The sequence below is a fragment of the Pogona vitticeps genome, chromosome 3 (assembly GCF_051106095.1).
Source record: "Pogona vitticeps strain Pit_001003342236 chromosome 3, PviZW2.1, whole genome shotgun sequence".
Lineage (NCBI taxonomy): Eukaryota > Metazoa > Chordata > Lepidosauria > Squamata > Agamidae > Pogona > Pogona vitticeps.
This window is the reverse complement of record NC_135785.1, coordinates 237,831,052-237,854,861: the sequence shown is the minus strand read 5'-3', so window position 1 is coordinate 237,854,861 and position 23,810 is coordinate 237,831,052. Positions and strand designations below refer to the sequence as shown.

At 41.9% G+C, this 23,810-nt stretch overlaps 1 protein-coding gene across 1 annotated transcript; it reads left to right on the top strand.

Moving 5' to 3' along the window:
• The first annotated feature begins 4,117 nt into the window (after positions 1–4,117).
• On the top strand, positions 4,118–23,556 carry RFC3 (replication factor C subunit 3). Its single transcript, XM_020783851.3, has 9 exons — positions 4,118–4,374; positions 7,601–7,738; positions 12,968–13,035; positions 15,666–15,763; positions 17,505–17,686; positions 19,472–19,608; positions 19,692–19,790; positions 22,809–22,878; positions 23,240–23,556. The coding sequence occupies exons 1-9, from the start codon at positions 4,288–4,290 to the stop codon at positions 23,429–23,431; spliced, it is 1,071 nt and encodes a 356-aa protein (XP_020639510.1). The 5' UTR covers positions 4,118–4,287; the 3' UTR covers positions 23,432–23,556.
• Positions 23,557–23,810: the final 254 nt, after the last annotated feature.

The following is a 23,810-nucleotide window of genomic DNA, read 5'->3' as shown; positions in this document are numbered from 1 at the left end:
TTCTGTCAGTAATATTATTTCACCTGCTGTGAGGGGGTGGCTGATGTCCCAGAGCAAGGGGCCAACCTTGACACCTTCTACAACCCCCCCAGGAACTGTGATCAGGAAGAGGGATATGCTTGTCATCCTTTACCTGGAGATTTACCCATGAATGGCTGAGCCCTCACAATGAAGCACTGCAATGGCTGCAGAAGAACTGGAGGGTCCTGAGATTCGGAAAGAAAGGGGACTTTTGAGAAGGGAAGTGGGTGAAGCTATAAAAGAGAGGAGCCTGGGTCAGTGAGGGGAGAAAGCAATGAAGAGATAAAAACAGGATGCATGGAATGATGCTCCAGAGTTCCAGGATGGCCCATGATGCCCAGAGGTCCTCTATTACAACTACACCAGCCTCACAGAATGTCCTTCTTCAGGACCCATTGCCAAAAGAGTCTACCATGGCTAGTTAAAGGGATTCTTAGACCTGCCTGAGACTGTACCTATAAGGAGGTGGCTTGTACCTGCTCCACCAGTCTAGAACAGCTCCGCTAGTGTAAACTCTGCCCTGCCTCAGCTTCATTGCTGGAGAGGGGAAAGACAACTGCAAAAATTACAAGAGCTCCATGCACAGGAGAACAGAAAAAAGAGTTGCCCATTCAGAGACTGGGGGTGAGGGCAATCATTTGGTAGACTCTGGTCTATCCCCTCAGGGGTGAAATCAAACCCTAATAGGTAGGAAAGAGCAGTGAGACGTATTAAAGTCCTAAGGTTGAAATGTCTTGCAAAAGCCAGTGGGTCATATGTATACAGTTTTATAATAAAGTTCCTGTTGTCTGCACAAGGTGCTCTCCAGTGTACTGATGACCAACCCAACCAAATACCTTTGATGATAACCCTTTGGCCATGGAGGCTTGGGGATGCACACACTGGAGTATCTTAAGTGATTGATATTTTGTCCACCAATTTTCACTACTCTTTCATCTGGATCTAACCCACCTTTCCATATTATGTATTTTGCATTATACGTAGATTGAACAGACAGAGAAATTAAATACATTCTTGTCTAACACCACTGACTATAGGAAAACATTCAGTTTCTCTACATTCAAATAAGAACTTCTTTTCCACCGTATAAATTATACATTAGAATAATCAAATGTTGGAGGCACACACATTTGTTTTAGAATAATCCATAACTTTTCATGAGCCAAACAGTTAGAAGCCCATAAAGCATAGATGGATCATCTTGAAATTCTCTGGTACTGTACATTCCAGTAGTCAATATATCTTTGCAACATGATCCTCACTGTCTCACCATTTCTCGAATCCAGCTTGAACACTGGGAATTTCTCATTATATGGTGAAAGATTTTGGGCAACAGCTTGAGCATCACTTTTCTTGCATGAGAAATAACTGTGCAGTCCTATAGTTGGTATCTTCCCTCTTGGGGATTAGAATTATACGGAACATTTCAAGCCTTTGGGCCATTGTTTGCTTTTCCTTATTTGCTGGCACATTCTTAAAATAATTTTGACAGGTCCTTTCAGTCTCTATATGTTCTGAAATAGTTTTGTTGGCATCCTATCTACTCCTAGTGTTTTGAAATCCACTTTCACTAAAAATCCAGGTTTCTTATTCCAGGATTGTTTTTCAAAGGAATCTATCATTCTTGCATCTTTTTGGTTTAGCTTTTCAAACTACAGTTTCTTTTATCCTGGATAAATAATATGTTATAGAATCATAGAACAGTGAAGTTGGAAGGGGCCTACAAGGCCATCAAGTCCAACCACCTGCTCAATGCAGGAAGACAATCAAAGCATATCTGCCAAGTGACATTTTTTCTTGAATGTCTCTGGTGTTGGAGCACTCACCAACTCCTGAGGTAACTGGTTCCATTGTCATACTTCTCTAACAGTTAGGAAGTTTTTCTTGATATTCAACCAAAATCTGGCTTCCTTTAACTTGAGTCCATTGTTGTGTGTCCTGAACTCTGGGATGACTGAGAACAGATCCTGCACCTTCTCTGTATGATAGCCTTTCAAATATTTGAAAAGTGCTATCATATCACCCCTCAGTCTTCTTTTCTCAAGGCTAAATATGCTCAACACTTTCAGCCTTTCTTCATATGGACAGGCGGCAAGGACAATCCAGCCCCTTGATCGTCCTTGTCGCCCTCCTCTGAACTTGTTCGATTTTGTTAGCAAATTGACACAATACTCAAGGTCAGGCCTAACCAGTGCTGAACAGAAGGGGACTAGAACTTCACGGGATTAGGAAACTATACTTCTATTAATACAGCCTAAAACAGGATTTGTCTTTTTTGTAGCCACATCACACTGTTGGCTCATATTTAGCTTGTGATCTACAACAATTTCAAGATCCTTCTCGCTTGTAGTTTTGTAGTTTTGGTTTCTTTTCCTGAGGTGCAGTACTTTGCACTTATCCGTGTCAAATTTCAGTCTGTTGCTTTTGACCCAGTGCTCCATCCTATCAAGATCATTTTGAATTTTGTTTCTGTCTTCTAAGGATTAGCTATTCCACCCAATTTGGTATCATCTGCAAATCTCACAAGCATTTCCTCATCCAAGTCATTAATAAAAATATTGAAGAGCACCAGGGCCAGGACTGAGCCCTGGTGTAACCCACTTGTTACCTCCTTCCAGTTAGAGAAGGACCTATTAATCATTACCCTCTGAATATGATTCTGTAGCCAATTTTGTATCCACCTGACACTTGATCTATCCTGTTGATATTCTCCTGTTCATCTTTCAGTATCCTGAATCTAAGTTTACAAATCTTGGATCTCTTGGATATGTCTTCTGGAATTTTTAAACTACACATTCCATAATTCTCCATTCTGGAGGTCCCACCTGCCAGACCCAGACTTTAAAGACACCTAAATTGTGCTCAACTGGAAAGAAGGCCAATCTGATGGTCTTCATGGCTTTGATAGGCCTAATGTCCTGTTTGAAAAAGAAGCTTCTCAGAAATTATCAAGGCAGTTTCAACATGTGGTGTTACAGGAAAACAATTAATGGATACCATGGACTGCCTCAAAAACAAGGAAGTTTGCGCCAGATCAAATCAAACCTGAACTCTCACAGAAGCTGAAATAATTAGGCAGGGACTATTTTAGACTTATCCACAGAACACAAGTTCACTGGAAAATACCACAATGAAAGAAAAAGTGGAAGATGGGGTGGCTTGAGTCATTAAAGAAAGCCATGGTCTCCACCTTTCTGCACCTTTCCTTACACTATGCTAAATTGTGACTCTGTTTAATGGGGCAGTATAGTGCTTTCTTAGCCGTAGTAACCTTACGTTGAACACGATTTCTCACGGTTCTAGAAAGCCAGCAGGGTTAGTGTCTAGCAGAGTGTCAGTCTGAGATCAAGGTTCAAATCCCCTACTAATCACAAAACTCTTTGGGTGGCTTCAGGCTGGTCATTCTCTTTCAGCTTACTTTGCTAGTAAGTCTGCTCTATGAAACATATCCTCTTATCTCTTATATGTTGGGCTTAATTATCTAATATGGTTAACTTCTAACTAGCACTGAATTAATAGCTAGGATTAGTTGAGTAGGGCTGAGAACGCTTGGGTTCAAATTTCCATTTGGCCATAGAAACTCACTATACAGCGTGGCAGAGGTGAACCACTCCCTGAACATGTTATATACCTCAAAAGTATTGCCATAGGTCAGAAATGACCTGAGTGCAACAAATATTTCAATAAATACTATTCCATATTTCACATTACTGTACAATCATCCTGTATTGCTTGCCGTAAAGGTGTATCTCAGGTGGAGAGTTGCTGGTTTACGTCATCATTGAATTGCAGAGCTGACAGGGGAGATGAACCTGGATGCTCCCAAATCTAGCCCTTTTAACTACTGCATCACACTTAGTCTCAGGAAAGATATATAGAAAATTGCAACTCTACAAACATCGTTGGAGAAACGCGACGCCTCGCTGCAAACCGCTCCTCTGCATATTGCGCGCAGGACGCTATTGTTATTCTTCTTCGCCTGCTCTGCGCGCGCAACGCAGTCTTCTTTTCTTTTCTTTTTGTCCCAAGGCGGCCACCATAAAAAAAAGGCGTGGTTCCAAATGCCGGAAGCCCTTAATAGCGAACTTCTTTAAGGGAGGGCTCGTGCAGCGTACGCATGCGTTGTTTAGTTACATCACCCGCGCAACGGTGTTTACGTCTGGCGGGCGGGAATTCTGGAGGCGGCGCGTTCGTACTGAGGGAGCGCGCGCGCTTTTTTTCTCCCCCCCCAACCCGCTTCTTTCTTCCAGCTTTTGATTCGCAGCCATGAGCCTCTGGGTGGACAAGTATCGGCCGAGCTCCCTCAGCAAACTAGATTATCACCGGGAACAAGCAGCGCAGCTTCGCAATCTGGTGAGAGGCTGCAGCGGCCGGGTTCCTGGCTTCTGAGAAAGGAAGGGGAAAAGCGTCTTTTCCGCCTGCATTCTGCACATGCTCGGGTGCCTCGCCAGGTCCCGGGCTCAGTTCTTGATACTGTTGCTGCTTCTCTCCTGCTTTCCAGCTCATTTGAGAATGTTTTGCTCCTAAATTGTAGCTTCCTCTGCGCGCTATAACACCAGATTACCAGTTTCTTTACTTTTCAGAGCCAAGCCTCAGGCACATCATAACAAACGAGCAAAAAAAGGCGTCTAAGCATCCACAGTGTTCTGTAAATATATTTACGGTTTGGGGCTATATTTCGTGATGTGGCTAACAAGAAAGCAGAAGCTCATGAAAGCCTATGCCGCATCTGGGGGGAGGGGCTCACTTTTGAATGAGGTTCAAGGGTTGAAGCTAAAATGGAGGAACGACCCTTTGCACATGTTCAGCTGTAATCTTTTCTAACACTCTGTTCTAATACTCGGTGTTAGATTCTGAAATGATTGTGGCATTCTGCTCCTGATTGTTTCGAACACATAAGAGGAGTCCTTGATTGTTAAGTACATTGACACACGTGTAGGTATTCTGCTTGTGAAGGATTTTGTTTGGATGCATGAAGAGCATCATTAGTTTGAGATATATTTTTGCATGTGGGCATACAAGCAAACTGATTAAAAACAGGAAGCTGACCCACTAGGCACATGACAATGTAAAAAGTGTAGTTTGAACATTTTAACTGAAAGGTTAAGGGTGATAAAAGATAAACAGTCCCAGACAGGGGTGGAAAGTTGCCTATAAGAACTTTTAGGCAATGCTGTGTCTTGTCTCCCTAGCAGTGTTGAATGAGGTGAACCAATGATGTGGTTCATTGCAAAACACTTCTTTGTGTTCCTAAAATTGTGGCAATTCACAACAGCAATAATTGGTAAGGAGGGCTAATAGGTTTGAGTCCTTCTACATGTGTCTCCAGTAATCAAGTGTAATGATTCTGAGTACTTTTCTTTCTGTGTCTTAATTAAATTAGATTATGTCTTCTTCCTTTGCAGGACCCACAGTGCCTTACAATTTTGAGCTTTTAAAGGCACGGGTAGGAAATCCACAATAAACTAAAGTACAGAAATACTATTAAATGATTATGTTGAAGTAAGCACTGAATTAGTACAGTTTAAAGGGCATTTAAAATGTTTTTCAACAACAAGGGGAAAGGTATTGTATCCACATCAGATATACCTGCGAGGGTAGTGGTGGAAAAAGAAAGACTTATGAAGATCCATGTAGGCTCATTTGGTTTAATGCAGTCTTTCAGATAGCCTGGACTCAAGCTGTATAGGATTTCATAACCAGCAGCTTGAATTATGCCCAGAAATGCACAGGTAGTCAGTCAATGAAACTGCCATAGCAATGAATTTCTATTCTTAATAACAGGGTCTAGTCAGCAGTTTAATTGCAATGTGTTAAATCCAAGGAAGATAAGGAATACTTTCTAAAGGGAGCCTCATGCTGAGTGTGTTACAGTATTGTACTCCATATGGGATGCAAGTAAGACATACATTACTGTGGTAGTTTGATTCTAGAAAATAAATACAAAGTTAAGTATGCAGTCTGATCTAAATTAGGAAACAAAGAATTATTTGTGGGCTAGTGGGACAGTTTCAGTAGTGTGATCAGAGCTCAATTGCTTTGTAAAGCAAACTGAAATTTTGCCTTTTTTGGTTTGATCTTTGGCTTAACATACAACATTCTTTAAGAGATGTTTATGTAGATGTGCAGTTATGCCATGCCTTCATGCGTGCAATTATTTACATTTAAGCAAGCTTAAGCCTCAGTGTTTGTTGTCAGTCACTTGTGATTGCCATTTCCTCCTTTTGGACCTTGTTTCCTGCAACACAAGGTACTATTGCCTGGTCGAGTTTATGCAACGTTAAACTATCCCAGAGTGACTGTCTTATTTCTACTTAATTTGCCAGCACAGTTGAGAACTTTTTATCAGGTCAAAAATGAAATAGGAACTCCATTGGTATTGTTACCATAAAATATGCAACTGCTCTGTTAAACCCAGAATGACCCCACTTTGGGCTTGAGGTTATTCATGTGACTCAGTGATTCCCTGGAGCCAAGACAGACTTGGTTCTGGAATGCAAGTTCTAGTAACTCTAGCTGAAATTGAGCTAGATGAAGGGACCCCAGGGTGTGAAGGGGGATGCCCATGACCTGGCAGGATGGTTGAGTGAATCCCAGAATATTTATTGTAAGAGATTTATGAAACATTTAACAAAGAGAATTTGGAAACTACAGTATGCCAGTATTGACTCCAAGACTACTTAGGTATAAGAGCTTTTATTAAAAAAAAGGGTGGGTAATACCTTTATTAAGCACAGGTCAGCTTTCAAGTCTAGACAGATCCTTCATGAGGCTGGGGACTGCAGAGTTTGAGGGAGAGCTGGAGAAACAGAATAGCTTCTTCCTATCCTGTCAAGCTCAGCAGTGCTCTGCCTGAAGAAAAAATCCCAACTCAATCTCTCCTGTATTTAATATTTTAGTGGTCTGATAAAGGTATTAGTCTCCATTGTTCTTGGAATTGGTGTTTTTCATTAACTTCTGCTTAAATATTGATCTCATTAGGACCATAGTAAGCTAATACTGACTCAAGCCATTGATTCATTTATCCTCAGCAACTCTGTAAAATTCCAGATGAGACTCTTTCTAAGCCCTACTTGGATAGAGATGCCAGAGCTGAATCTGGGATTTTCTGTATGTGAAGCTTGTGCTTTTGTTGCTGAGCTATAACCTTTCGATTGGGCTTTCTTCCAAGTAGCAATGTGCAGCCTCGCAGCAAAACTGTCATCTCAGTGCATTGCTGTTATGTTGAAGAAATAGCCATGTTTTCACCTTTCTGTATTATGCTTTCATTTTTGTTCTGTTACTTAAAGTTAGGTAAAATTTGTTTAAAAATGAAGTCTAAGCAGATAGCAATCTGGCTTCAAGAAGACACAGTCTTAGTGCATCAGGGCTGCTCCAACCTCACACCATACATGATCATCAATGTTACATTTGTTTGCTCTCTCATGGGTAAATATGGTGGCCTTTAAAAAAAACTTGGGTGGGAAAGAATATATCCAAATATGTATCATGTTTAAAATTTCTTTTTTTTTTTTTACCATGTTGACTTACCCAAAGAAACCATTCCTATGTTTTAATTTTATTGCTTTCCATTTGACAGGTTCAGTGTGGTGATTTTCCTCATCTATTAGTATATGGTCCATCAGGAGCTGGAAAAAAGACCAGAATAATGTGTCTGCTGAGAGAACTGTATGGTTCTGGAGTGGAGAAGCTGAGGATTGAACATCAGATTGTAACAGTAAGCATGTGTTTGATAAAAATAACTTTGCATACAGAATGTGAGTATGCTTTTAAAATATCAGTTCAGATTTTGTCTGATTATTGTGAAATGGACAGGGCCCTTTTTAGCATTCAGCTGCTCACATGTTTGTATGATATTTCCCCCTCATGACTGATTACATCTGGAAACGTGCAGACAGTTCATTAGGTCTGCATGGTAGCCAATTCTCATTTAAGAGACAGAGTGATTCCAGCATCCTTTAAGGAAGCAATATTGTCATCATTTTTTAGGAAACCTTCATAGGTCCCCAAGAAACTTAATCAGTGATGGTGAATGTTCTCTTTTGCAAAGCACTTTTCTGTGTGATCAGCTCCAGGCTTGCAGATCAGCTGCAGGCTCTCAACAGGAAGTGATATTCTGCACCTTTCAGTCACAGTTTGGGCCTGATTTTGGCACCAGAATAGCTTTGTTACTCTGTGAGATGGCTTTTGTCAGAAGAGAGGCAGGAAAATGCTGCTCTGTTAATTGTCCTTGATCTTCCAATGACTTTCAGCGCTGACAACTATTATATTCTTCTAAAGTGGTTTTCTGAATGGCTACGTTGGGGCCGACCTTCTCTGATTTTGTACAGAGTTCAGTAGCCATTTTGCGAAGATGGTGCCACAGCATTTGTTCCCAATCTCATAGCATCATTGCGTCAAGGTGCTGCTGGATTCATCTTTTTCCACATGCTGTTTAACCTCTGCATGACAGCTGGAAATGGGAACTTGGTGGGAAAAGGTTGATGGAAATGTTAAGGTTTTGAAGACCTGCTAGTGGTTTTGAATGAGGTCTTTTCCTCTTTAAAATTCAGGGTGTGTTCCTGCCACTTGAATCTACAGTACTGTCCAGTCTAGAGGTGTTTTGTCACTTACCTCTCACCCAGCCTTCCACAGCCTTGATACCCTCTAAATGTGGGATAGACAAGGCCCATCGGTTCTAGGCACTAACAGCTGTAAATTTTGACTGCTAAAACCTCCCCCCATTCCAAGGTTCCCAAGGCTTCCCCTTGGGAACAAAAGGGAGCCTCAAAGCCTGAAGTCGAAGGAAGGAGAATAGGAAACTTTCAGTTCATTTAAATAAAATATTTCTGGTGCCAGGTCTGGTTTACACCAGCACAACTTTTTACAATAGAATTTTGTCCAGTGATTAGAACTTGGTGTTGTCAGTTGTCAGATGTTTTTTGAGTGCCATCCAATTCAGGGTTCTAATTCCTAGTTTCTCTAATTAGCAGTGGCACAATGCTTGCACTTTTTTTTTTAAAAAAAAGAGAAGTTGCAGGATTATACCTTGATTATACGTTCCCTTCAATTTGCTCTTTGTTTGTTTGCTTTATTTTCAGATGGTCCCTGATGTGTTTATTTAAAAAAAATTATATGAAATTGAAATACTGTAAAAGCAACTTCAAAGTGTGCATAACAAATGTGGTTGTTTGAATTTTACATGTAAAAACAATAGTACAATATACAGTATATTTGCATTTGCACTTTAGTATTTTACAGATCTTTGGGTGTTTAACAGAGATGCCTGTTTTCTATATTTGGACCCAGGCGTGATGAAAAGGGCAGGAACTATAGCTGAGCACTACTTTGGCTGAAAGCTGGGATATAAGTGAAATAAATAAATGATAACCAGATCCTTTTGATGCTCATATTTGTGGAGTTTGTTATAGCTAATGCTGAGGCTCAGCCATGTATTTTGGCACATGTCTGGCATGTGGCTGATTGCACAACCAAGACATGTCCAGGCACCTTGGCATTTAGCCATGGCAAGTAGTGCAAAGGTCAGATGAACACCAAGAGACTTCGTCTCCGCGGCACTGTTGGGTTCCCCGAACCTATTGGTTCTGGGGGATTTCAACGTGCACGCGGGGGCGGAGACCTCTGGTCCAGCTCTTGAGTTCTTGGAGACCATGGCCTTCTTGAACATGTCCCAACATGTCAACGGCCCCACTCACGTGGGGGGTCATACACTTGACCTGGTTTTTTCTACCAATGGGAGTGAGTGTGGTCCGATGGTGACTGACCTTGAGTCGGTACCCTTGTCATGGTCGGATCACCACCTAATAAAGTGTACCATTAAAATGGCTCTCCCCCCCTGCAGGGAGCAGGGATCTATTGTTATGGTCCGCCCTCGAAGGCTACTGGATCCGGTTGGATTCCAGGATGCCATGAGAGGTGTTATGGCTGACCTGGCTGGCGCTCCTGTCGAGGCTCTGGTAGATGGCTGGTTTGCTGCCGCGACTAGGGCTGTTGACATGATCGCACCTAAACGCCCTCTCCGCCGCAGAGACCGCCTGGCTCCCTGGTTTAACCGGGACCTCCGGGCGAGGAAGCGGGTCAGGAGACGGCTAGAGCGCAAATGGAGAAAGGTCCCGACGGATTTTAACAGGATAGCTGTCAGGGTCGCTACTAACCTTTATCTTGCTAAGGTAAAGGCTGCTAGTAGATCATACCTCGCTAACCGGATAAGCGAGGCGTCCAACCAGCAGGCGGAGTTATTCCGTATAGTACGCGACCTTTCCGGAATTGGTCCGGGCGATGGGCCTCCCCCTAGTTTTTCGCCGGACCAATTTGCAGCATTTTTTAAATCAAAAGTGGAGGCCATCCGCCGGGACCTCTCACCTTTTTTGAGTACAGTGAGTCGAGCTGAGATGTCCAGCGCTCCGTCTTGTCCGGTGATTTTGGACACCTTTCAGCCTGTTACGCCTGACACTGTTTCCAGGGCGCTTGACCGCTGTCGTGCCACCACCTCCTCTTTGGACCCTTGCCCGACCTGGCTAATCAAAGCAGCCAGGCCGCTAACAACGGAATGGGCCACGGCTATAATAAATGGGTCTCTCCTTGAGGGCAGATTTCCATCTGCCCTGAAGGACACACTCATTAGGCCCATCAGGAAGAAACCTAGTTTGGCGGCGGACGAAATTGGCAATTACAGGCCCGTCGCCAGTGTTTCTTTCCTTAGCAAGGTAGTCGAGAGGGTGGTGGCCGATCAGCTTCAGGCGCTCCTGGATGAAACAGATGCCCTGGATCCATTCCAGTCGGGCTTCAGGCCGCGCCACGGCACAGAAACGGCTTTGGTCGCCCTGTGTGATGACCTATTGAGGGAGGCCGATAGGGGCAAAGTGTCCCTGTTGGTCCTCCTCGACATCTCAGCGGCCTTTGATACCATTGACCACGGTATCCTCCTGGGGAGGCTCTCCGAGTTGGGAATAGGTGGCCTCGCATTGTCCTGGCTCCGTTCCTTCTTGGAGGACCGTCCCCAGAGAGTGCAGCTTGGGGAGAGAGTCTCGGCCCCGTGGAGCCTCAATTGTGGGGTTCCACAGGGGTCGATTATCTCCCCAATGCTATTTAACATCTATATGAGGCCGCTGGGTGGGGTCATCAGGGGGTGTGGTGCTTCGTGTCACCAGTATGCGGATGACACGCAGCTCTACATCTCCTTTTTGCCAACTGCAGGAGAAGCCGTCCTGTGCCTTCAGCGCTGCCTGGAGACTATACTGGGATGGATGCAGGAGAACGGGCTTAGGCTGAACCCGGACAAGACGGAAGTATTGAGGGTGGGCCCTCCCACAGTCGGGGATTTGGGAAACTCCCTCTCTTTTGGGGGGGTGACTCTCCCTGCAAAGGATGGGGTACGCAGCTTGGGGATTCATCTGGACCCGGTGCTTTCCATGGAATCACAGGTGGCATCGGTGGTCCGTACCGCCTTTTTTCACCTCAGGCGGATAGCCCAGCTGCGGCCCTACCTGGAAGTGGGGGCGCTCACCATCTTAGTACACGCGCTTGTAATCTCAAGATTAGACCACTGTAATGCGCTCTACGTGGGGCTTCCTTTGAGGTTGCTGCGGAAATTACAGGTGGTGCAGAATGCGGCGGCCAGATTACTTAGTGGAGTGAAAAAATTCCAACATATTTCGCCCACTCTGGCTGCATTGCATTGGCTGCCCATCAGGTTCCGCATCGACTTCAAAGTGTTAACGCTTACGTATAAAGCCCTAAACGGTTTAGGGCCTCGATACCTGGCGGAACGCCTATTCCCACCAAGTTCTACCCGGATCACACGGGCGAGCCAGGAGGTGAGGCTGAGGAGCTTAACGCCGAGGGAGGCCCGAAAAGAGAAAACAAGAAATAGGGCCTTCTCGGCGGTGGCTCCTCGCTTGTGGAATAATTTACCTCCTGGTATTCGCGGAGCTCCCTCGCTGGGCACCTTTAAGAATCTATTAAAGACCTGGATGTTTCGGCAGGCCTTCCCACCAGATTACTTTTGATTTTTTTTCTTTTCTTTTTTTTCCTTCTTTATCGTTTCTTTACTCTATTGTTTTGTAATTTGTTGTTTTATTCTATTGTATTTTATCGTTGTTGTTGGCCGCCTAGAGTAGTCCTTCGGGACTAGATAGGTGGGATATAAATTAAATAATAAAAAAAAAGAGGATTTTGGCGATTGCCTTGGTATTATACAGTTTAGAGTGGTCATGCAGTTTACTTTACAAAAGCCAATATTCTATTTGAAAATTTTGAAGAGATGTTAAACAGAGTTCAGTTTAAAGGTAGTGAAGGATGGGAAAGTACACTCAAGTTATCCATGAGCAGTTAGCACTCACCTGCACAGCAGAATGAGCAGTGGGTACAGGCCATCTAGCCACAGTCTTACCCTTTTGAATGGTTTCTGCTTAAATTGCAGGAATATAGGTGCCTTATACTAAGTCAGATCATTGCTCCTTTTTTCTCAGTACCATTGATAACTGAATGGCTTTCTAGGCTCCTGAAAATACTAAGAGAATCAGCCTGAGCCCTTCTGCATGCAGAGCATGTGTTTTCTACATAACTTGCAAATTTAGGTATAAGAGTAGCACAAGGATATTTTAGATGTATTGGAATTCTCTTTTTGACAATGAAAGAATAACCATACTATACTAACATCTCTTGTCTCTTTCTGTTTATGTGTTCTAGAATGTTAGTGTCTTTGAACCTTTGGTGTTCTCCTTTTCTTGTATTCCACTCCACTTGCTGGTCCTTTTTCTTTAGCCATTTGCCCAGTGCATTGTGGCCTTGGCACTGTGAACTCTTCAAATTACTTCAAATCATGTCATGCTGGGCAGGTAGCAGTGTTTGGTTTTAGAAATCCCTACACTGAATATTGGAATATTTAGTGATGTTTGTTAAGTCTCTAAAAGTGGGCCTCAGAGTCTGTATTCTTTCTTTTCAGGCACCTTCCAAAAAGAAAATTGAAATTAGCACTATTGCAAGCAACTATCATCTTGAAGTTAACCCAAGGTAAGTTGGTAGTCAGCTCATTTTATGTAATAACAGGCCGTCAGAAATGTGCAGTAGTGTGTTTCAAACAAACTATAGCTGCAAGGAAGTTTTCCTTAAACAATGAGAATTACAGTATTTCATTGAAAAGAACCATTTTTGAATTAACATTTTTTGTGACTATATTTTGTAGGCTGGAGATTAAGACATAAATAATTTTGGTTTGTAGTGTAATTTTAAAAAATGATATTTTAAGCTTCTGAAACCATTGACAATTATATGTTATTGAGTTCCTTCCTATGTATATGCCATGTTGTGATTTGGAGTTGTGCAGACAGAGCTTAGTCTTCTGTTGGTGTCAGTGAAAAAGTGCAGTGGAACTTACTTCAAGGTAAGGATGTGTAGGATTGTGATGTTAGAAATATAAAAACCAAGCCCCTTTGGGCCAAAGTCCCCTGACTGTATCCTCAGATTGTGTTGGGGTTTCTAGACCTGGAGACAGTTAAGACTTCTCTATTTTCATTCTTAATCATATTAATTCAAATCCATTTTTCGCAAGACAGCGATTTAAACAGCTGATCGGTGCTTCACAAAGTGGTTTCTCTATGGGTGATTTTCGCAAAATGACGACGATTTGTCCCCATTTGAACGCATTAAATGGATTTCAATGCATTCCAATGGGGAACCGCATTTCGCAAGACATGTTTTCACAAGACAGCGATTTTCACGGGACGAATTAACATAGTCTTGCAAGGCACCACTGTACATCTAATTTCTGGGGGAGAGAATCTCTCCACTGAACAGCTAATATTTTACCATGAGTCATTTTATTCTTATCCTTGAAAGAATTTAAAAGAATTACAGTGGTGCCTCGCTTAACGATTTTAATTGGTTCCAAAAAATTCATCGCTATGGGAAAACAAAGCTAAGCGAAACGTGTTTTCGCATAGAGATGCATTGAAAACCGGATAATCCATTCCAATGGGAACAGATTACCGTCCTTAAGCGAAAATCGCCATAGGAAACATCGCTAAGCGAAACGCAGTTCCCCCATTGGAATGCATTGAAACCTTTTCAATGCATTTCAATAGAGGAGAAGAAAAATCACCAAAAACTCAAAAAGAATCAGAACGAAGCCAAATTTGGTTAACAAAGGGTTTATTAAGTGCACTAACGATTTCAAGCACTCTAAACCCCTTTTAAACAATTTAACACCTTTTAAAAATAGTGAAAAGGGAGCTGTCAAAAACCTTGCTAAGTGAAACAGGGGGACCTAAACTGTCATCGCTAAGCGAAGCAAGGTCCCAAACATCGCTATGCGAAATTTCCCCATTGGAAACATCGCTAAACGGAGCGCAAGATCGCTCCAAAAACCTCATCGCTAAGTGAATACATCGTTAAACGAGGCAATCGCTAAGCGAGGCACCACTGTACTGACTTTAGGCACAAAGTGGGAAAGGCAACTTAAACATCCAATTGTATTTCACCTCCCAGTGTGCCCCCCAACTGTTTTTATGTTCATTATTCTCAAAGATGTTTTAGAATAAGTATATAATGAAGCTTATTTTTGTAGCTCACCCACCCCCAGTCTGGTACCTGGCATGCTAGTTAGGATGATGCTAGCTTTTAATCCATGAATAGGCAACCCCCAAGATTGTTTTCACTCCCTTCCCAAGCCACTTCCAGAAACTCCACTGCCAAAAGTTGGTGATAATTTGTGATCATGGATTTTGGCTGCAGTTAATGGGCATTTCAAAGAGACATTTTGCTAGTATTAAACATCTTCAAGCAGTTTGCAGTTGTTGATGGGAATAGCAAGTGTTGCCCACTAGGTCCTTGGAGCAAATCTGCCCAATCAAAATTGCTGTCCTGTTTTAGCCTACTGCTTCCGCAGGGAGCCTGATTGGATGGATAGATAGAGAGGTGCATACATACCTACAGAAGGACCTCCATCTCTGCTGGGGATAGATTTCATGCCCATTTGTAGATGTATGAAACCAAGCATAGTATCAAACCCATTAAAGAGAGCAAGAGGCATGTAGAAGGGTGAGCGGATGTGGTAAGTGCAAATGTGCTCTGTGGTGTGCACCGTAAGCTGGGTTGCAGCAGCACTGACTGTGGACGGCTGAAACCATAGATACTGACTCTGCAGATAAGAGGTCCCTATTTTATGCATAGATAACTATTCTCCAGTCCAGTGGCTTCTTATAAATGGAGACTCGATACTCTTCAGAAAGAGTTCTGTTCTCCCACATTTCTGGATATTGCTGACAGCTCTGTCTACATGTCCCCATGGTGCATGCAACTTTACTTTGCACTGAAGCAAATATAGAGCTCTGCTAGTATGTAGCTTTATAAATCTTGGGAGTTCCTATGGATCTTCAATCTGGGAGATTTTTATAGATGCTTATACATATAGTGTACCTATGCACATGTTTCAGAGTTATGGCCATATTAGCTGACACAGTCTAAGATCTGTAGTCAAACAAAAAATAAATTTTCCAAGCTCAGATGTTTGCACAAGAATATGCTACATTGAATCCATGGTGGTACTTTTCTGATTAAATTTACACAGGATCATTTTTTTTAAAATATGTCACAGAAAGGGAGAATACATTTTTTAAAAATTTTCTTATCTAAACTTTTTTCAGTGATGCAGGAAACAGTGATCGGGTGGTGATTCAGGAATTATTGAAGACGGTAGCACAATCACAACAGCTTGAGACAAGTACTCAGCGAGATTTTAAAGGTTGGTAAATAAAATATAATCCTGGTGAAAAGGTCAGAATTCCGTAGGGGATTTATGCCAAGTTGAATGTAATTATATTGATCATGGTGTGAATTGCTTCTAAGTAAGAAAATACTGCTCACATCCCTGGTCTTGAGTCATTGGTGCAACTTGGCACACAGCCAAGAATGTGAATAGTATTAGTGGCAATTTACTCTGATTTATACAACTTCACTTTGTAAATATCTTGTTCCCTTACATATATATTCTCTAATGTGGTGGTTTTCCCATATGCTATAGAAAGCTCCCTGAAGTCCTACCTCCTACTCCATGATGGATAGAAGGTGACAGCTTTCCCATTGTCTCTGATCAGTGACTGATATCATATTGGTTGGGGGTGGAATGGGGATTTCGTTCAGCCCATCCAGTATAGATGATGGGGACATCCGAGACAGAAAAGCTCAGATAATGTATTATGTAAAGCGCTTGCCACCATGCTGAAGGAACAGTATGCTCAACAGACTTGCACTTGCATTCTAGCTGCAGAAACCTGGGAGTCCTGGTAAACAAAAAACTCATCTGACGAATGCCACAGATTTTACAACAGTCAAAGCCATTTTCCCAGTATCATGTCCTATGGGTGGTACATGTTCAGTAATCTGGTGAAATCAATTTTTGTTTATGGTATTTATTTATTTATTTATGGCAAAAATGATATTGCTAAGCCTGCTACTTTTGAATATTAAATATGAGAAATTCATAACAGTATCAGTCAATTGTTTAACAATATTACTTTAAATAGCGCATCATCCAGTCCACCAATTCTACCTGGCCCTTTCATTGTGTAGTTTGAACTGGCTTTTTTTATTGTTGGTGAAAAGGGAAAGTTGCAGGGTTGTTTGAAAACCAAAAAAAAGTGTCAATTCAAGCTCTTAGCTTGTAACGTGTATGCTCTCAAAATTTTGTGGAAACCGTTTCTGCATGGAAGCTGTTTCCCATAGCACTCAGAAATAAGTGTAAATTACATTCTAGCCGCAGAAATGAAGCTGAGTGTTTGTGTGTTCCTCCATCTCCATTAAGTCCATATCTTCTTTTTAGCATTGTGCTTTTTCAAAGGGGAAGATGTGATTTGAAATGCTGAACTGGTTGTAATACTTAGGCAAACTTAGGTTTGCTGGGGGGGGGGACACAACTCCCAAATGTTGTCTAGAAAGGGAATCTCTGAGCCATGGATAGGTAGATGCACTAAAACTGATCCACATATTTACAGAGGTGCCCCGCATAAAAGGCGTCCTGTTTAACGATGAATCCGCATAGTGATTATTTTTTTGCGATCGCAGTGTGATGTTTTAAATGGTAAAGCATTGCTTTGCGATGATCGGTAAGCTGTTTCGCTTACTGATTTTTGCATAGTGATGTTTTTAGAACTGATTGGCGGTTCCAAAATGGCCCCCGGGTAAAAAAAATGGCCGCCCGCTGTGTTTGCACGCCCATTCCTCGCTTACCAGGCAGCGAAAATGGCGGCCGTATGGAGGATTTTCGCATAACGGTGAGTTTTTAGCCCATAGGAACGCATTAAACGTGTTTTAATGCATTCCTATGGGCTTTTTTGTTCTGTATAGCGACGAATCCACATAGCGACGATTTTTCCGGAACAGATTATCGTCGCTATGCGGGGCACCACTGTATATGAAACAAAAAACTGCATTAAAATTTATTCAGCAATAAAGTGGCTAAGGGTGATTTGTTCATTTTCTTCTAGTGGTGCTGTTGACAGAAGTGGACAAACTTACAAAAGATGCCCAACATGCATTGCGACGAACCATGGAAAAGTACATGGCCACCTGCAGATTAATTCTTTGTTGCAATTCTACATCCAAAGTCATTGCACCTATCAGGAGCCGATGCCTGGCAGTGCGAGTGCCTGCCCCCAGCATTGGAGATGTAAGTCAAAACAAAGGCAAATGGATACCTAGTACAAAGTTTAAGCAACTACAATATCTTATTCTGTGTAATGCTGTCTGACTTAGAATTCTTTGTTTGATTCTTCCCTTGACTTACTCATGCTATCCAAGTAATCACTGGTGAATTACTATGTTACGTGTTGCATGCATGTAATCCATCAAAATTAGGTTTACAGGTACTCGCTTCAAAGATGTGGGTTGTAAAGAATTTGGGGTTTGCTTAACAAAGTTTGCAGTGTGAGGTAGTAGAGTGTGGGGCATGAAATAGCCTGGACATTGCCCAGAGTGACCATTTGGCCATATGGGCAGTCTAGAAAAATGTAAAAACAAACAAGCAAAAAAGATGATTTAAATGTTTTTTTTTTCATTTAACGATGATTGGTTCCCTGCTTCGGGAACCAATTTTCGCTTTACGACGATCGGAAAACAGCTGATCGTCGGGTTTCAGAATGGCCGCCGGCTGCTCAAAATGGCCCCGCCGTTTTCTAGGACGGATTCCTCGCTTTGCAGGCACAGAAAATGGCTGCCGTATGGAGGATCTTCGCAGGACAAGCAGATATTCAGCCCATTGGAATGCATTGAACGGTTTTCAATGCATGTCAATGGGTTTTTTAAAAATTTCGTTTGACGATGTTTTCGCTCTACAGCGATTTCGCTGGAACGAATTAACATCATCAAGCGAGGCACCACTGTACAAGAATATCTGCAAGCAGGATCTGAAGGCCTTAGGAATGGACCTCAATAAACGGGAAACCTTGATATCTGAGTGTTCAGCCTGGAGGCAGGCGGTGCATCATGACCTCTCCCATTTTGAAGAGACGCTTATCCAGCAGGCCAAGGCAAAGAGGCAGTCACGAAAGCAGCAAAATCAGGGAGCTGGACAGGGGACAGATTGTATTTGACTTCCGTGTGGAAGGGATTGTTGCTCTCAAATTGGTCTTCTTAGCCACAGCAGATGCTGTTCCAAGTCCTCCATACAGAGCACATTACCATAGTCTTGAGACTGAAGGATGCCTAATCTAAATCTAATCTGAGTGGAAAATTGCACACAGAGTACAGTGGTGCCTCGCTTAGCAACGTTAATCCGTTCCAGGAAAAACGTTGTTAAGTGATTTAATCGCTAAGTGATTTTAAAAAGCCCATAGAAATCCATAAAAACATGTTTAATGCATTCCTATGGGCTTAAAAACTGACCTTATGCGAAGATCCTCCATAGGGGCGGCCATTTTCGGTGCCTCTAAAGCGAGGCAAAACAGCAGGTGGCCATTTTGTTTTTCTGGCGGCCATTTTGAAACCGCCGATCAGTTGTGCAAAAAGGGTCGCTTTGCCATGATCGCTTCCCCGCGATCATCGCAAAGCGATTTCCCCCCATAGGGGCCATCGCTAAGCGATAGCTCTGGCGATGGCCAAAACCCCATTGCTAAGCGATTTCATCGCTCGGCGGGGCGATCGCTAAGCGAGGCACCACTGTATAATTATATTGCTGCTATGTGTTACCCAGGGATGATGGTGCAATGCGTGTTGTACTTATGGCAGCCAATGTAAGTGAACCATGAGATGAACTGAAAGTGGTTACTGTCAGCCACCAAGAATTGTTTGTGAAGCTGGTCCTTCTGCCTACATATTGATCTCCTTTTACATACTTGATTTGCATGGCAAATTTCATATTTGACTTCTGCAAGCTTTGTAACGTCATGTAGATTGCTGAGGTAATTGAAAAACAAGCTGTGATACACATCTACAAATTGTTTTGTTAACTTTCTAGATCTCCACAGTACTGTCCAGTGTGTGTAAGAAAGAAGGTCTGCTTCTTCCTCAAGAACTGGCTCGGAGGATTGCAGAAAAGTCTGGCAGGAATCTCCGAAAGGCCCTTTTGATGTGTGAGGCATGCAGAGTGCAACAGTAAGTCAAGAACGGTGAATGGGTAGAAGAGGCAGTTTAGTTTGTAAGGTGTTCTGAGCAGTTGTTTATTGCATACTGTGCAGGCTCCCCTTCACTCCTGATCAAGACATCTCTGAGACTGACTGGGAGGTGTATTTGAGAGAGACAGCAAATGCCATTGTTAGTCAACAGACTCCCCAAAGGTAAGCAAGCCAGTTGGAGTGTGGTTGGTGGTGTTTTTTGTTGTATGTATTTTCTGACATTAAAAAAATGTTGCAGAATGCAAAAAGTATCAGAGCGGGGTCCATGTGGCCTTTCAGGTGTTGCTTGACTGTATTGCTACTAGCTCTAGCCAGTGTAGCTAGTGTTGGAGTTACGGTCCAACAATATCTGTAGGACCACAAGATGTCTGCCATGGTCTAGACATACCGATATCATCCAGAAGCTGAATTGTTGTGCCTATAGCAGGTGACTGAGCTCATTTCAGAGAACAGTCATATTTCCACATCATAGTACATTATGGTGGAATGCACCCACTGGAAAAAAATCCATGTGAAGTGTTGGGCTCGGGTGGTTTGTATATGTTCTCCTACACAGGTAGTCCAGGCTTCAAGATTCAGATAGAAAGCTATTTTCTTGGTTCTGTTACCCTCAGAGGCAAACTGGCTAATAAAGGATGTGAGAAGGTGCTTTCCAGGTGGCTATTCCCAGATCATGAAGATTTTCTCCAAGAGGCTATGTTGGCCCTCTCCCTGATGATTTCAAGAAATTGCTGGCTACAAAGGACAAAGCCTTTAACCAGTGGGGTGACTGCTTTTTCATGGCTGTTTAGATCAGTGTGCTTTAAAAATAGTTTCTCCTTCAATAATGTCTCAGGCTTACCACTTTACAGGATTTTTAAAATTGATTCTGTGGGATCAGATTTTTCTAGTTGTCCAGGGGGTGGAGAACCTGAGACAGCTCACAACCTGTTTTAGAAAAAAAGAGTTCCATTAAAACACAGTAACTTTTAATATTAAGACTCAGTTTAAACTCATCTTGGAACCTCACAATGGAGTATCTTGAAGGTGCTTGTAAGCAGGTTGTCTGCAGTACATAGCTGTAGGCTAAAGAACACTTTCCTCCTCTTTTCTTTTTCTTTTTTTCCCTTAGGAGACACCTAATTAATTTTCTCATTAATGCTGCCATGAACTGAGCTATTGTAAAAAAAATTGCTCTGTGCAATGAGGTATTTCGAGCTGGAACTGAGCAGTTTGTTTGTTTCTATAGTGCTGTAAAGCCTTTTTACCCTTTCAGCTATGAAGTGCAGTGGGGTTGGCAGTGATACATTGCTGCCTGAACATTCTTGTGTCTGCCAAACATTTGACTGGCTGGAGACACGTCACATTGGCAGAAACAGAATGACAGCCTGTCATGGTGAATTTGGAGCATTTAATTTTTACACCTGTGAATGAGTGATACCGTTAGTTGTGTATTTTGCTACTAATCTCATTAAAGTAGTATAAGAGCTTCCACTGTAGGAGAATATGTTGTTCAAATTCTAGTCCAATATAGGATTCAGTTTTAAACATGGATCTCTTGAGTCACTTTCAGCTGACTTAAACCCCACTTGTTCTCCCCTTTTTTTCAGTCTTCCTCCTTCCCTAGGACACACTTCTAACTATTTCTCTTCACTGACCAACCCTGGTCAGAGAAGAGCATTTATGTTAGCTCGCCTCAATATCTTCCCTTCGGCGGTTCATGCAGGCCGATTCGCTAAGATCCCCCGTGCAAATAGGCTCTGCTTTTTCTGTCATACCCTCCCAGATTCCCTGGACCATATTTTATTTCATTGCCCGGCGCATTCATCTCTGAGAAAGCTGTTTCTCGAACCGTGGCTTTCTCTTTTGCCCAACTCCCTATCCTTTTTCCTGAATGATTCTTGCCCGCGGATTACATCTGCCGTTGCAAGATATCTTTTGGAAATTTCCAATTTAACCCATTACCTATGATACTATTTGTTGAGTGTATCCCCTATTTTACGTTTACTCTGATCATCGCTTGGCTTGTACCTATGTTTTGTTGTTGTCCGTTTATATGCCAATAAAGGTTTCGAAATCGCCAACATGGATCTCTTTAAATTGTTCTTTTTAATGTGAATGATTTTTCCTATGTGTCCTCTGGCACAGAAAAATAGATGCTTACTTAGGACTTCATAAACTGCTGTTAATGAAAATACGTGTTTTTTCTAATGAGAGAAGAGTCTCCATCCTGTTTGTCCCCTTATTACTTTCTTCTTGATCTTTGAAAGTTTTTTTAAATTATGACTTCCAGAATCCCTGTCATCTCTGCTGGCCTGTGCAAGCTACAGTCCAAAAACTGTACTTCACTTTTAGAATGGTTCATTTGTGTTTAGACTATAGCAGCTTTTGTGGGTGCAGAACTGAGATCTGCTCAATTTAACCCCCCTCCCTTCTACCTCCTTTCTGTCTCTTCTATGGTAGGTTGAGCAGTTTTCTTTTTGGGGGAAGACTGAGGCAAAGTAGGTGTTCAGCAGGTCCCCCATTATTTCTGTTTCCTCTATGAAGTGGACCTATTGTCACTTTGGAAATCACACTGTTTATGTAGAAATGCTTTTTGTATTTGAGCATCATGTATTTCTAAAATATGCACGGGACAATCACTCTTTGACTAGATTATCTTATATACAAACCTTCATACAATGCTATTTCTGGGCATTGTGAATGCTTGAAATATTGTCTTAAAACTATTTCAAAAAGTTTTGTATTCACTTTTCTGTTTTTTTTTTTCCTGTTGGAAACATTTTGCTGGTGATATTTTTTGCCTCCAGTTTTTCTAGTTTCCCATTATCTGGATATTTTCTCATCCTTCATATCTTGAATTTCACACAGAAAAGGAAAAGATGGAAATCACATCCCTTATGTGAATTGAGGAAAGAGTGCTCCTGCAAATGCTGATTTAAGAGACAATGTATTAGAATGTAATACCATTTCAGAGAGGCAAGAGCAATAAAAGCAACTGAGCTGGTAGACGTGAACATGCTAATGTCTGAAACTGTCTAAAAGTGGACATGAAAATGATAAAAATGTGCAATATTTCATGTAAATTCTTTAGAAGTTAGCACTGGATAGCTGAAAGTTTTTTTAATGGAACTTCTTATTCTCAGAAGTGAGTTTTTTGACTTTGTAATTTAACAGTGTCCTAACATTTTATTTCAACAGATTGCTTGAAGTTCGTGGTCGACTTTATGAACTTTTAACTCATTGCATTCCTCCAGAAATCATAATAAAGGTAATGCACGTTTGATTTTTTAAAAATATCTGAGGCTGGGATTAAATAGAGCTGTGGCTTGATGGAGAGACTTTGTACCTTTTTGATTTTTCACCATTCATGGCATTTTGCATTCAGATTCTGTACATGGGGAAGGATTCTAGGTATATATTGAATACCTCAAATGTGATGACTATAACTGTGTATTATGTTTTTCTCCCTTCTTTCAAATCTGAAGTTGTCATTTGAAAAGCCAAATTTGCACCTAGTGGCTTTATAGATTATTGAATGACTATATTACCTGTAAGCATTCTGGAGGTGTGGCTTTCAAAAGAACAAAATCCTGTGGTTTTTAAATGCTGTTTTGTGTTGCTCTTTTTAGGGCCTTCTGTCTGAACTTCTAAACAATTGTGATGGGCAACTGAAAGGAGAGGTTGCACAGATGGCAGCTTTCTATGAACACCGACTACAACTCGGCAGCAAGGCCATTTATCACATGGAAGCATTTGTGGCTAAGTTCATGGCCCTCTATAAGAAGTTCATGGAAGATGGGCTAGAAGCCATGATGTTATAATACGTGATTTCCAGTAATTCATATTTTTTGTTGTTGTTGTCCTCAGTGTCTTCTAAGACAGTTGTCCAGCTGGGAGGCTATGGTTGTGTCACTGTACTTTACAATAAAAGTTTGTGTGTCAGTTATGAGTCATTTCAAAACTGGTATGTGTGAACCTCCAGAGCAGTCCAGTTACTTTGAAAAGCACTATTTACTCGGTTCAGATAGGAGAATCTGCCTTGGCAGAAGAACAGTGCCAGTATCTGGATATTTAATTAATTATATGCCATCAGGTTGATCTTGACTTATGGAAATCCTTTTCAAGGTTTCTAGGTTAATACAACTGTGATTGGGTTCTTTTGAAACTACTGACAGTTCCTCTATTTTGGCAGGAAGAAAA